General features: G+C 39.2%; 1 protein-coding gene across 3 annotated transcripts in view; it reads left to right on the top strand.

The window, feature by feature from the left end:
- The window catches only part of nck1.S (NCK adaptor protein 1 S homeolog), a 63,576-nt gene extending 60,716 nt beyond the window's left edge, over positions 1 to 2,860 (top strand). For all 3 annotated transcript variants that reach the window (XM_041564069.1, NM_001096822.2, XM_041564070.1), the window contains 1 exon segment: positions 2,049 to 2,860. In XM_041564069.1, the coding sequence (XP_041420003.1) occupies positions 2,049 to 2,243 (195 nt within the window). In that variant the 3' untranslated portion in view covers positions 2,244 to 2,860.
- Positions 2,861 to 12,250: the final 9,390 nt, after the last annotated feature.

Genomic DNA, 12,250 nt, shown 5'->3' with positions numbered 1-12,250 from the left:
GCCAGAACACTACTTCCTGCTTTGCAGCTCTCTTGGTTTCCACTGATTGGTTACCAGGAAGTAACCAATCAGAGACTTGAGGGGGGGGCATGGGCCATAAATGTTGCTTTTGAATCTGAGCTGAATGCTGAGGATCAATTGCAAACTCACTGAACAGTTATTTCCCATGTGGCCCCCCTTATAGTCACTGACTAACTCAGAGTTAGAGAGCTGAAAAGCAGGAAGTGATGTTCTGTTCTGTGAGACATCCAGTCACTCCAGTCTTTATACATTACATTTTTCCTTAACTATATTAGACACATTTTTTTTTATTTTGCACAGCCTATTTATTTACCCCATTTTTATTTTTACACTGAACTGTTCCTTTAACACAAACTATTAATAGATTCTCTTGTTTAATATGTCTTCATCGCTTAGGTTCCTAGAGTCATTAAAGCGATAGTGACATGTTCCAATTTTAACAGGAATGTGTGACTAATCCTCTATAAATCAAGACTATAAATCTATGACCTTTTTTCTAATCAAGTTGCCCCTGGACCCCCTGCTTAGTAACTGTGTAGATCTCGTACATGGAACAGCTGCCTGAATAACTGTGTGCTCTGGGGCTGGCCATGTTGTATTTTACATGTGCAGAAAAGCAATGGTTTATATTGAATTCTACAGGAAATTGTTTTTTGGAGCTACTGGCCTGTAACATATTGGAGTTTTATAAATGTAAGTTTTATAAAGAGTTTAGAGTTTTATAAAGAGTTATATAGAGTTTTATAAATGTAAGTTTTATAAATGTGGTGGCAGGCAATGAAATCCTGTGTTTTGGATTGGTTCACCTTTAAAGGAGAACTAAACCCTCCATTGTGATAAGTCCCTGCTGGCCCCCTCCCTGCCTCCCTCCTGCACAGTCTTACCCCTGAATTCTGACCCCTCTAGAAATAGCAACTGCACATGAGCGCAGTGGAGCTCATGGGCACCATCTTCTTCTCTTTCGGTAATCTTCGTGTCTTCTTCCGCCCCTTTGGCAATTTTTGTCTCTTTCAGCGCATGCGCAGTTGTCGCTAACCAGAAGATTACTCCAACTGCGCATGCGCCAATACGCCGCTCACCAAAGAGAAGAAGATGACACCAGTGAGCTCCGCTGCGCTCACTCTGCGTGTGCAGTCGCTATTTCTAGAGGGGACAGAATTCAGGGGGCAGAATTCAGGGGTAAGATTGTACAGGGGGAGGCAGGGAGGGGGGCCTAGGGGTTTTAGTTCTCCTTTAAGTTAACTTTTAGCATGTTATAGAATGCCCAATTCTAAGCAACTTTTCAATTGGTTTTCATTATTTATTTTTTATAATTGTATATTTATTTGCCTTCTTCTTCTGACTCTTTCAAGCTTTCAAATAAGCGTTGCTGACCCCAACTAAAAAGCAAATGCTCTGTAAGGCTACAAATGTATTGTTATTGCTAACTTTTATTTCTCATCTTTCTAGTAAGCGCCTCTCCTATTCACGTTCCAGTCTCTTATTCAAATCTATACATGGTCGCTAGGGCCATTTGGACCCTAGCTACCAGATTGCTTAAAATGCAAATTGAAGAGCTGTTGAGCTAAACAGCTCAAAAATCTTAATAAAAATTGACAACCAATTGCAAATTGTCTCATAATATCACTCTCTACATCAGGAGTGCCCATACTTTATTAATTCGAGGTCTACTTTTAGTGATATTGTCCCATTATGATCTACATAATTGTTAGCATTTTGTTCCATGGGAAATACATTGATTTATGAGAGAATTTATATTGCTATGTTCAACAAGCAACTATTTCTTATGTGACCTTAAAATAATAAATATCTGTTTGAAAAGCATGAAATAGGAGGGTGATTTAGACAAGCTGTTTGTTGACAGTGTCTTGAGATCTATTGATCCCCAGCTAAAAGTCTACTGGTAGATCCCGATCAACCTTTTGGGCACCCCTGCTCTACACAAAGGTGAACAACCCCTTTAACAAAATGTTCAATGTTGCTCCCTTACATATAGTAACGATATTGTTTCTGTTTTTGTTTTAAAGCCGAATGACTTTTCTGTTTCACTGAAAGCCCAAGGGAAAAACAAGCATTTCAAAGTGCAGATGAAAGACTGTGTGTATTGCATTGGCCAGCGCAAGTTTTCCAGCCTGGAGGAGTTGGTAGAACATTACAAAAAGGCCCCAATTTTCACCAGTGAGCAAGGGGAAAAACTCTATCTAATCAAGGCCCTGTCATGAGGATACAGCACGGGACATGGACTTCCCACCGACCAACCAAACAATTTTGGTGCATTCTCTGAAATACCTAAAAATATGGGACAGAAGTCAATGAAAGGACCAAAGGCTTCACCGGGCCCGACTGTTAAGAGCACCTTCTCTATTCTTAACTGCCATGTGATATTTCACCATTATGAATTGGATTATACGTTATTACTGATTGTTTTCTCACTCTTTGTACCCTGTTACTGCAACTTTATACAGACTGGTTGCCTCCTCTGCACTTGGAGATATGGCTGTAATTTACTCAGAACGAGCCCTTCACCGTGATACATTTCTACATATCACTTATCTACAAGCTGCTTCATGTGTTTATTTGTTGTCCTTTATTCTCTCTTGAACTATTCATTTAAAAGCAATCAGCTTGGACATTCTTCTACAAATATTGGTTTTAATGGTTCTTCGTGATATTTCATATTTATTTGTTTACAAACCATGATAGTCTTTTTTTAGGTTTATTGCTGGTCCAGATGGTTTTTAATGCGCCAGATCTTGTGAGTGCACGAAAGTGAGAGTTTCAAGGCTAAGACTAGTGAATATAAGTGTGCGACCTGTTCCATAAAACAAAAATCTTGATACATTGGTTGCTCTGCTGTACAATATTCTCCGTCAGTGATGTCCATCTGGAGGGCCATTATTAAGGCCAAGGATATTGAGGACAATGTAGAAAGTAGGAATGCACCGAATCCACTATTTGGGATTCGGCCGAATCTTTGGTGAAAGATTCGACCAAACCAAATCTGAATCCTAATTTGCATATGCAAATTAGGGGCAGGAAAGGAAAAAGTTGAAAAAATTCTTCTTTTGTGATTTCCCTACCATCCCTAATTTACATATCCAAATGAAGGATTAGTTCGAATCGAATGCTGCTGAAAAAGGCCGAATCCCGAACTCCCGAACCGAATCCTGGATTCGGTGCATCCCTGGTAGAAAGTGTACCATTTATCCGATGTTAACCCGCAACCCCCCTAAGCACTCCCCTATAATCTGTAATAAATCAGAAAGAGCTGGGGGAGCAATGTCTGAACATCCCCGACAAAAGTACCAACAATAATACAGATTAACAATCACAACAATCAATGTACCATTACCAAGGACAATAGCTGGCTTTCCAAGGCTGAAGGCTGATGCCCTCTTAAGCTGGAAGGCCATAAAGTGATACTGACCCAAATTGGGTCACTATTACTTTAAAGGGATACTGTCATGGGAAAAAAAAAAATTCAAAATGAATTAGTTAATAGTGCTGCTCCAGCAGAATTCTGCACTGAAATCCATTTCTCAAAAGAGCAAACAGATTTTTTTATATTTAATTTTGAAATCTGACATGGGGCTAGACATTTTGTCAATTTCCCAGCTGCCCCAAGTCATGTGACTTGTGCTCTGATAAACTTCAATCACTCTTTACTGCTGTACTGCAAGTTGGAGTGATATCACCCCCCCTCCCTTCTTCCCCCCCAGCAGCCAAACAAAAGAACAATGGGAAGATAACAGCTGCCTGGTGGATCTAAAAACATCACTCAATAGCAAAAACCCATGTCCCACTGAGACACATTCAGTTACATTGAGAAGGAAAAAAAACAGACTGCCAGAAAGCATTTCTTTCCTTAAGTGCAGGCACAAGTCACATGACTAGGGGCAGCTGGGAAATTGACAAAATGTCTAGCCCCATGTCAGATTTCAAAATTGAATATAAAAAAATCTGTTTGCTCTTTTGAGAAATGGATTTCAGTGCAGAATTCTGCTGGAGCAGCACTATTTACTGATGTGTTTTGGAAAAAACATGTTTACCGATGACAGGATCCCTTTAAGTGTTTCTGACCAAATATGGGTTTTATAAAGTACTATGTCTGTATCACTTTAAAAACATCCAGGGTCCTGTCCTTATTGTTTCTGTGTAGTCATTTGCTTCCTGCTAGTCTCTGGCATTGCATGCATACTATTGGGGGGCTCATTTATTAACCCTGAGCAAATTTGCACATGGGCAGTAACCCATAGCAACCAATTATTCAGCTTATTTTCAGACGGCTGCAGGTTGAACACTGAAAGCAATCACTAATTGGTTACTGTGGTTTTCCACCCATTAGCAAATTGGCCTAGTGTTTATAAATGAGCCCCACTTTGATAACATTCTCTTTGCACCCCCCTAAGCCTGGCGTCCCAGACCTCTGCTTATTGGAGGAATGGATGTCAGGGCCTGGCATGAAGTGATGGTTTAGAATGGAACTGACCTGTGATGCTTTAAGAGTGGTAAAGTCTGATTAAGTAAAATAAAAACGTTAAAGGGGTGGTTCACCATTCAGTTAATTTTTAGTATCTTATAGAATGGCTAATTCTAAGCACCTGTCTCATTGGTCTTCATTATTTCCTTTTTATAGTTTTTTTAATTGATTGCCTTCTTCTTCTGACTCTTTCCAGCTTTCAAATGGGCGTTACTTTTTATTACTCATATTTCTATCCAGGCCATCTCCTATTTATATTCCAGTATCTTATTCAAATCAATGCATGGTTGCTAGGGTAATATGGAGCCTAGCTACCAGATTGCTGAAACTGTAAACTGGAGAGCTGCTAAATAAAAACTTAAAGTAAAAAACCACAAATAATAAAAAAAAATTAAAACCAATTGCAATTTGTCTCAGAATATCGCCCTCTACATCATGCTAAAAGTTAATTTAAAGGTGAACAACCCCTTTAATGCAACAGTATCTCTTTTAGCACAGGGAATGGTATAATGACAAAATACCTACTGGTTTCTCTGATCAAAGTCTATGGGAAGCATCTGACCTGGCAGTGGTGTAAATAGCAAGACCGCACTGCCGGGGAGCTGACAGATTTTGAAAAGAACTTTCTCACCTTCCCTTTCTGTCCGGAATAAATCAAAGATGGCCGTGCGTTCCACCTGTAGAACGCACAGCCATCTTTTATTTTTTTCATTGAAGGTTCCGTGAGGTGGAAGAGGCAGAGAGAGACAAGCACAGTTAGAAGATCAAGTGTGGTATTCAGCTTGGTGAGGTTGAAGAGTTGAAAGGTTTACACGTGCTTCATTAGTTCTCCTGAGGGGGCCCCCCATGTTTGTCTGCAGGCCCCCCAACTCTAGTTACGCCATTGTGACCTGGTGACTGTCTTAAAAACATGGATGGCTGTATCTTGGGTAGAGTGCAGCAAGTACAATGTTTCCATTACTCTTAATGGAACTGCAGTCAAAATATCCTTAACGCGGAGGTTCACCTTTAAGGTAACTTTTAGTGTTATAGAATGGCATGTTGAAAGCAACTTTTCAATTCAGTTTTCATTATTATTCATTAGTTATTTCTCTTTTTCTTCTGACTCTTTGCAGCTTTCAAATGGGCGTCGTTGACCCCTTCCAAAAAGCAAATGCTCTGTAAGGCAACAAATGTATTGATTGCTCATTTTTTTTTTATTACTCATATACTTTCTATTCTGGCCCGCTCCAATTCATATTCCAGTCTCTTGTTAAAATCAGTACATGGTTGCTAGGGTAATTCGGAACCCTAGCAACCAGGTTGCTGAAACTGCAAACTGGAGAGGTACTGAAATAAAAAGCTGACTCAAAAACCTACATCATACTAAAAATTATCTCAAAGGTGAACAATCCCTTTAGGGCTCTTACAGACGAGCGTTTTTAGCTGCGTTCCGTTTTTTTCCGTTCAGCCGCAGGGGAGCGCAGGAGTAGACGCATTGAATTCTTTTCAATGGGGCTGTACTCACACACGCGTGTAATCGCCGAACGCAGGTTGGGACGCCGCATGTTGCATTTTTCCTGCGTTCAGAGCTTACATGCGTCTGTGTGAGTACAGCCCCATTGAAAAGAATTCAATGCTCCCCTGCGGCTGAACGCATGAAACCGGAACGCAGGGGAGCGCAGTTAAAAACGCTAGTCTGTAAAAGCCCTTAATAGTCTATCATCACTTACCATTAAATCTTGGCAACCGCTGTGTATATGGAAGGAGTTGGTGGTGATTGCCTGTGGCTACTGAGTGTTTTGCCCATTGTGATCAGGATCCCACGTGTGCCATAAAGCTTACACTTTTATTGCAGATGCTTTTCTTAACATACTGTGCCAATTGCCTGGCTGGATCTGTGAACTGCAGCTCCCAGATGTAAGCTGCAGACTCAATCAAGTTTATTTCTTTCCAATTGTTTAAATTTTTCCTGTAACCCTTCTAAGTGCTGGATCATTTTGATCTTGCCAATCCACCTGTTGGCACTAAACATACGGTGCAACATCGATCAAAGTGCAAACCAGGACCAAAAAAATCAATGGCGCTGACACGCTGGTGCTTTATATACCAGCACTATAGATTTTATGATCCCTGGTTCTTAAAAGGTTATTGTAAAGTTTAGAATGTACATCAAAGGGGTTAAAGGAAAACTAAAGCTTAACTAAAGAAGTAGGCTAGAAATGTTGTACATGGTGATTTGTGCTTCTGTACCAGCCCAAGGCAACCACAGCCCTTTAGCAGTAGAGATCTGTGTCTCCAAAGATGCCCCAGTAGCTTCTCATCTTCTTTTCGGCTGATTCACTGCACATGCTCTGTGCTGCTGTCACTTACTGAGCTTAGGGACCCACTCATAATATACAGTACACATAGAATAGAAATGTCACAATATAAAGCTGATTAGGGGACGGGGCAAGGAAGTATAGGGGCCCTAAATATGAGCCATTACAACATATATTGGTAAAAAGGACAACCTCTGGTTATGTTGGGGGGCCTAAAATGAATTTGCTGTGGGGCCCATCTAGTTACTCCACTGGTATATTGCTTAGCCCCAAGCTTGGCAGCATGCAAATTGCATGATCGGCTTAAAACTCGGCTTCACTGCTCTAAGTGGCAACTTCCTTCCCTTTCATACTTTTTTAAAGCAACAATTTAGTGCTTTGCAGCCTGGTTGTTTAGGGTCCTGTTGCCCCTTTTTTGACATTGGCACTAAAATATAATTTATGCAACTACCAAATACAAATAAAAGCAAAGCCAAAAAAAAAAAAAATCTTAATAAAGATACTTGGAACATGAACATCTCCTTCCTCATTGGAGCTTCTGAACTTCCATATTGTGTTGGCATCACAAAATTCTGGGTAGAAGCTAGATTAGTATTATTTATACTAGGGATGCACTGAATCCAGAATTCGGTTTGGGATTTGGCCTTTTTCAGCAGGATTCGGATTTGGCCAAATTCTTCTGCACGGCCGAACCAAATCCTAATTTGCATATGCAAGTCAAGGGCGGGGAGGCAAATCGCATGACTTTTTGTCACAAAACAAGGAAGTAAAAAATGTTTTCCCCTTTCCACCCCTAATTTGCATATGCAAATTCAGTTCGGTATTCGGCCAAATCTTTTGCGAAGGATTTGGGGGTTCGGCCGAATATTTTGTGAAGGATTCTGGGGTTTGGCCGAATATTTTGTGAAGGATTCTGGGGTTTGACCGAATCCAAAATTTATACAGTTGTTCCCTGTAGTATGTCAGTAAGCTAATATTGGCAAATTTAAATATCTGTTGATGTATTATTATGCTATATGGCCTGTAGTAGAAATTAGAAATGTTCACATATTTTCTTCCAACGATATAATTTATACTGTAAATCTTTCACTCCCCAAAAAATGTTCACAGCCTCCAAATATATACATATATCTCCATTTATTTATAGGGGTTTCACATGGGTGTCAAAACTGCAGTCATTAAATAGTAATGTCAAAAAATGGAATTGTTTTAAAGTAATACAAATATAATATACTGTTGCCCTGCACTGGTAAAACTGGTATATTTGCTTCAGAAACACTACTATTGTTTATATAAATAAGCTGCTGTGTAGCAATGGGGGCAGCCATTCAAAGGAGACACAGCAGATAAGCTCTGTAGTACATAATGGTGTTATCTGTTATCCACTATTTAACCTGTGCCATATTGACTTTTTTTCAATTTCCGCCATTGCTACACAGCAGCTTGTTTATATAAACTATAGTAGTGATTCTGAAGCGAACACATCAGTTTTACCAGTGCAGGGAAACATGACATGATATTTTCATTACTTTAAAAACACTTTCACATTTTGGTGTTCTGTTCTTTTAAAAGACCAGTAACATGAATTTTTTTTTTTAAAAAAAAAGTGTTTATTTCTAAAGATAAAAAACACTAAGATAGTTTTCACTTTTAATTCGCAAAGCTTTTACTAATAAATTACTGATTCTCTGCTTGCGCTCCTCTTCAAAAAAGGGCGACAGGGCGACGATCCATTGTGCGGCGCTGGATTTCTCCTCCCTGCCTTCTATAGGAGATAGCCAGGGAGGAGAAATCGAGCGCCACGCAATGGATCGTTGCCCTGTCGCCGTCTCGGAAGAGGAGCGCAAGCAGAGAATCAGTAAGTCATTTCTTAATAAAATCTTTGCGAAATAAAAGTGAAAACTGTCTTGGTGCTATTTTTAGTTAAAAAGAAACACATTTTTTTTTGTTACTGGTACTGGCTTTTCCTCCTCATTTCGAGGTGTGTTTATCAAAAGAAGGAACAAAGCTCTCGTCAGAAAGGGGGTCATCCCAGCTCTATTCACAAGTACAGAATTATGGAATTTTCTTCGGATGAGTCGAGGGTTCACCCTTTTAATAAATATTCCCCTGGGAGGGCAAGTCACTTGATATCCCTGATTTATATGGAGGCGACTCTGTTAAGTATTGGTGATTCTGAGCCATTGAAACTACTATTTACCAATGATGTTAAGTTTTATGTTTAATACCCTCCTGTCTTTTTTTATCTCATCTGAATCTACTGGGAGATGCATATCACTGATGTACAGAAAACTCTCATTCGGTTCTCTGTTATAATATTTTTCTACCCCTCCCCCAGAAAGGCTAGGACGGACTCGACACCATTATATCGTGGACTGCAGCCGATCACAGCCATTCAGAAGTCGTTTTCCGTAAAAAGGTGTCTAGTAGCTGTTACAAAATATGATACAGAAGGATATAATAAGCTGAGCCTTCTTTGAATAAAGATATCTATACAAATATACATGGATTCCCATATTTGACGTTGAAATTTGATTTCCTTTTAAGTTTGATGGGGTGCTAACCTTATTCCAGAGTCACTGTAGGGTCCCTGTTATCCAGAATGCTCAGGAGCTGGGGTTTTCCAGATAACTGATCTTTCCATTATTTGGATCTTCATCCCTTAAATCTACTAGAAAATAATATAAACATTAAATAAACCCAATAGACTTTTTCTGCTTCCAATAAAATTTGATAAAATATAGTCTATGTGAGACACTTTCCGTAATTGAGAGCTTTCTGGATAAAGTGTTTTTGTTATTCTATATAAAATAGTGATGCTTGGGATTGGTTGTATTTTTAAATTTGTTCTTTTTTTTTTTTTTTATCAAAATGGCTGAATATTTTTGTAAGGGGACAACCGAGAGGGGTAATGTTCTGACTTGTATTACATCTCCTGTTCTTTTCATTTGATGTAGCAGAAGGGACATTTTGCTTTAATGTCCCAGGAAGTACAGGTATGGGACTTGTTATCCAGAATGCACGGGACCTGGGTTTTAACGGATATTTCCGCAATTTGGATCTTCATACCTCAAGTCTACTAGAAAATCATGTAAACATTAAATAAACCCAATAGTCTGGTTTTGCCTCCAATAAGGATTAAAAATTGGATTATTAGATTATAATGCAGTCTGTGGGAGACGGCCTTTCCGTAATTCGGAGGATTTTGGATAACCGGTTTCTGTTATATGGATCCCAAACCTGTACAAGGAAACGGTTGAATTAAGAGAATCTGAACATACAGTTTGTCCTAAATATCCATTTATTTTACATTAGCCTTGCACTTAGAGCATCTCAACCAGCTCTTTATTTGAGAAGGTAAGCTAGTGAAGCAGTGTGTGACATGTTTACTAAAGGCTTGACCCTGAGGCTCTTACACCCTGGAATTTACTCATGTCTCCCTGTGTCGTGGCTTTTGGGTGCATTCCATCAGTAAATGGAGCCCATTGTTTCCCGTGTTGCCTATTCTCGTGACATGATGCTGAGAGTTCAAATGCAGGTGTGATGCTGTATGTTGTGGCTCCTTTTAGTCAGTTTAATGTGGAAAGGGAATGGGCTATGTGTAATCATGTGTTCACGTATGGTGGAACACTTTAAAAAGCATGAATAAAAAAGGCATAAATTGCAGATGGTCTTTTGTAAAACTATATATATTTATTGTAGGATTCTATGACCATACAAAGGCATGAAGAATTATGGTTCTTATACAGGCTATGGTTAGGGATGGGCAAATTGAACCCGTTTTGCTTTGCCAAAAATTCACCAAAACAAATTAAAGTCTATGGACGACATTTTTTTTTTTTTTGACACGTGGCAAATTTGTTTTTGATTCGCAACATTTTTTTTCTCCCATTGAAGTCTATGGGCTTCATTTCAGGGGCGAAACACCGCAAAAAAATGTGCTCATCCCTAGCCACGGTATGCCAGGTAGACTTATTTTCCTTTTCTAGTTTTTGCTTGAATGTTTTTTATTTTTTCTCCCTGAAAATATATGTCCTGTTCCATGAACGATTCACTTAAGTAATATTCCTGCAAAGTGGTTTGTTGCCCAAGGATAACAAGTGGACAGTACTTTATACAAACTGGGTAATAACTGCACTGAAATCTGTGCAGAGCAAGAGAGGGATCATTCTGCTTTGTTCGAAAGTGGATTTTTCATGTTATTGCAAAGTTGGATCTAGTAACCCTTTGTATTGTCAAGCATAGAGGTAAGTTGATATCTATATATAACAAGTTGTTATCTTATATTTTTTACTCCACTACACTGTCACTATAAAGTGCAGTCACAAGAACTCTTTACCTATTCTCTCCTATGTTACACCCATTAGCAGTGCACCCAGTGAATTCAGAGCTTTGCAAAGTTCACAACAGGTGTTACAGTGGTTACATGTGGTTGTTTTTTTTTGTCTCGGGGTGGTTTTATGTGCTGTGAGGAAATAACACTTGGGCCTGAGGCTTTTAATAATGCTATAAATTAACACCTATTGTGCTCCCAGCTAACAACAGGTCTAATCACTAGTATGCGTGTATATACTCTCACTTGATCGAGTCCAAAACCGTGCTTCAATCTGTGCAAAATCTTAAAGGCATACTGTCATGGGAAAAATTTTTTTTTTCCAAAACAAATCAGTTAATAGTGCTGCTCCAGCAGAATTCTGCACTGAATCCATTTCTCAAAAGAGCAAACAGATTTTTTTTTATATTCAATTTTGAAATCTGACATGTGGCTAGACATATTGTCAATTTCCCAGCTGCCCCAAGTCATGTGACTTGTGCTCTGATAAACTTCAATCACTCTTTACTGCAAGTTAGAGTGATATCACCCCCCTTCTTTTTCCCCCCAGCAGCCAAACAAAAGAACAATGGGAAGGTAACCAGATAGCAGCTCCCTAACACAAGATAACAGCTGCCTGGTAGATCTAAGAACAACACTCAATAGTAAAATCCATGTCCCACTGAGACACATTCAGTTACAGGAAAAACAGCAGCCTGCCAGAAAGAATTTCTCTCCTAAAGTGCAGGCACAAGTCACATGACTGGGGGCAGCTGGGAAATTGACAAAATGTCTAGCCCCATGTCAGATTTCAAAATTGAATATAAAAAAAATCTGTTTGCTCTTTTGAGAAATGGATTGCAGTGCAGAAGTCTGCTGGAGCAGCACTATTAACTGATGTGTTTTGAAAAAAAACATGTTTCCGATGACAGTATCCCTTTAAACACTCTTCTTTTCTATGGAGCAAGACGTGGGTGACAGCCGGTCCAACAATAAGCAAGAAAGCTAATGCAAGTGAAATTTTGCAGAGTTGAGTTTGTGTAATGCTATTCAGATTTAGGGTGTGTTTTTGTATTCATGCCAGTGAATGGGAGAGAAAGTAAAGGGAACATATTGTACAAAGCCTCCAAACGTATG

The sequence above is a fragment of the Xenopus laevis genome, chromosome 5S (assembly GCF_017654675.1).
Source record: "Xenopus laevis strain J_2021 chromosome 5S, Xenopus_laevis_v10.1, whole genome shotgun sequence".
NCBI classification, from domain to species: domain Eukaryota; kingdom Metazoa; phylum Chordata; class Amphibia; order Anura; family Pipidae; genus Xenopus; species Xenopus laevis.
Note: the sequence above shows the minus strand (reverse complement) of the source record. Positions and strands in the feature narration are given on the sequence as shown.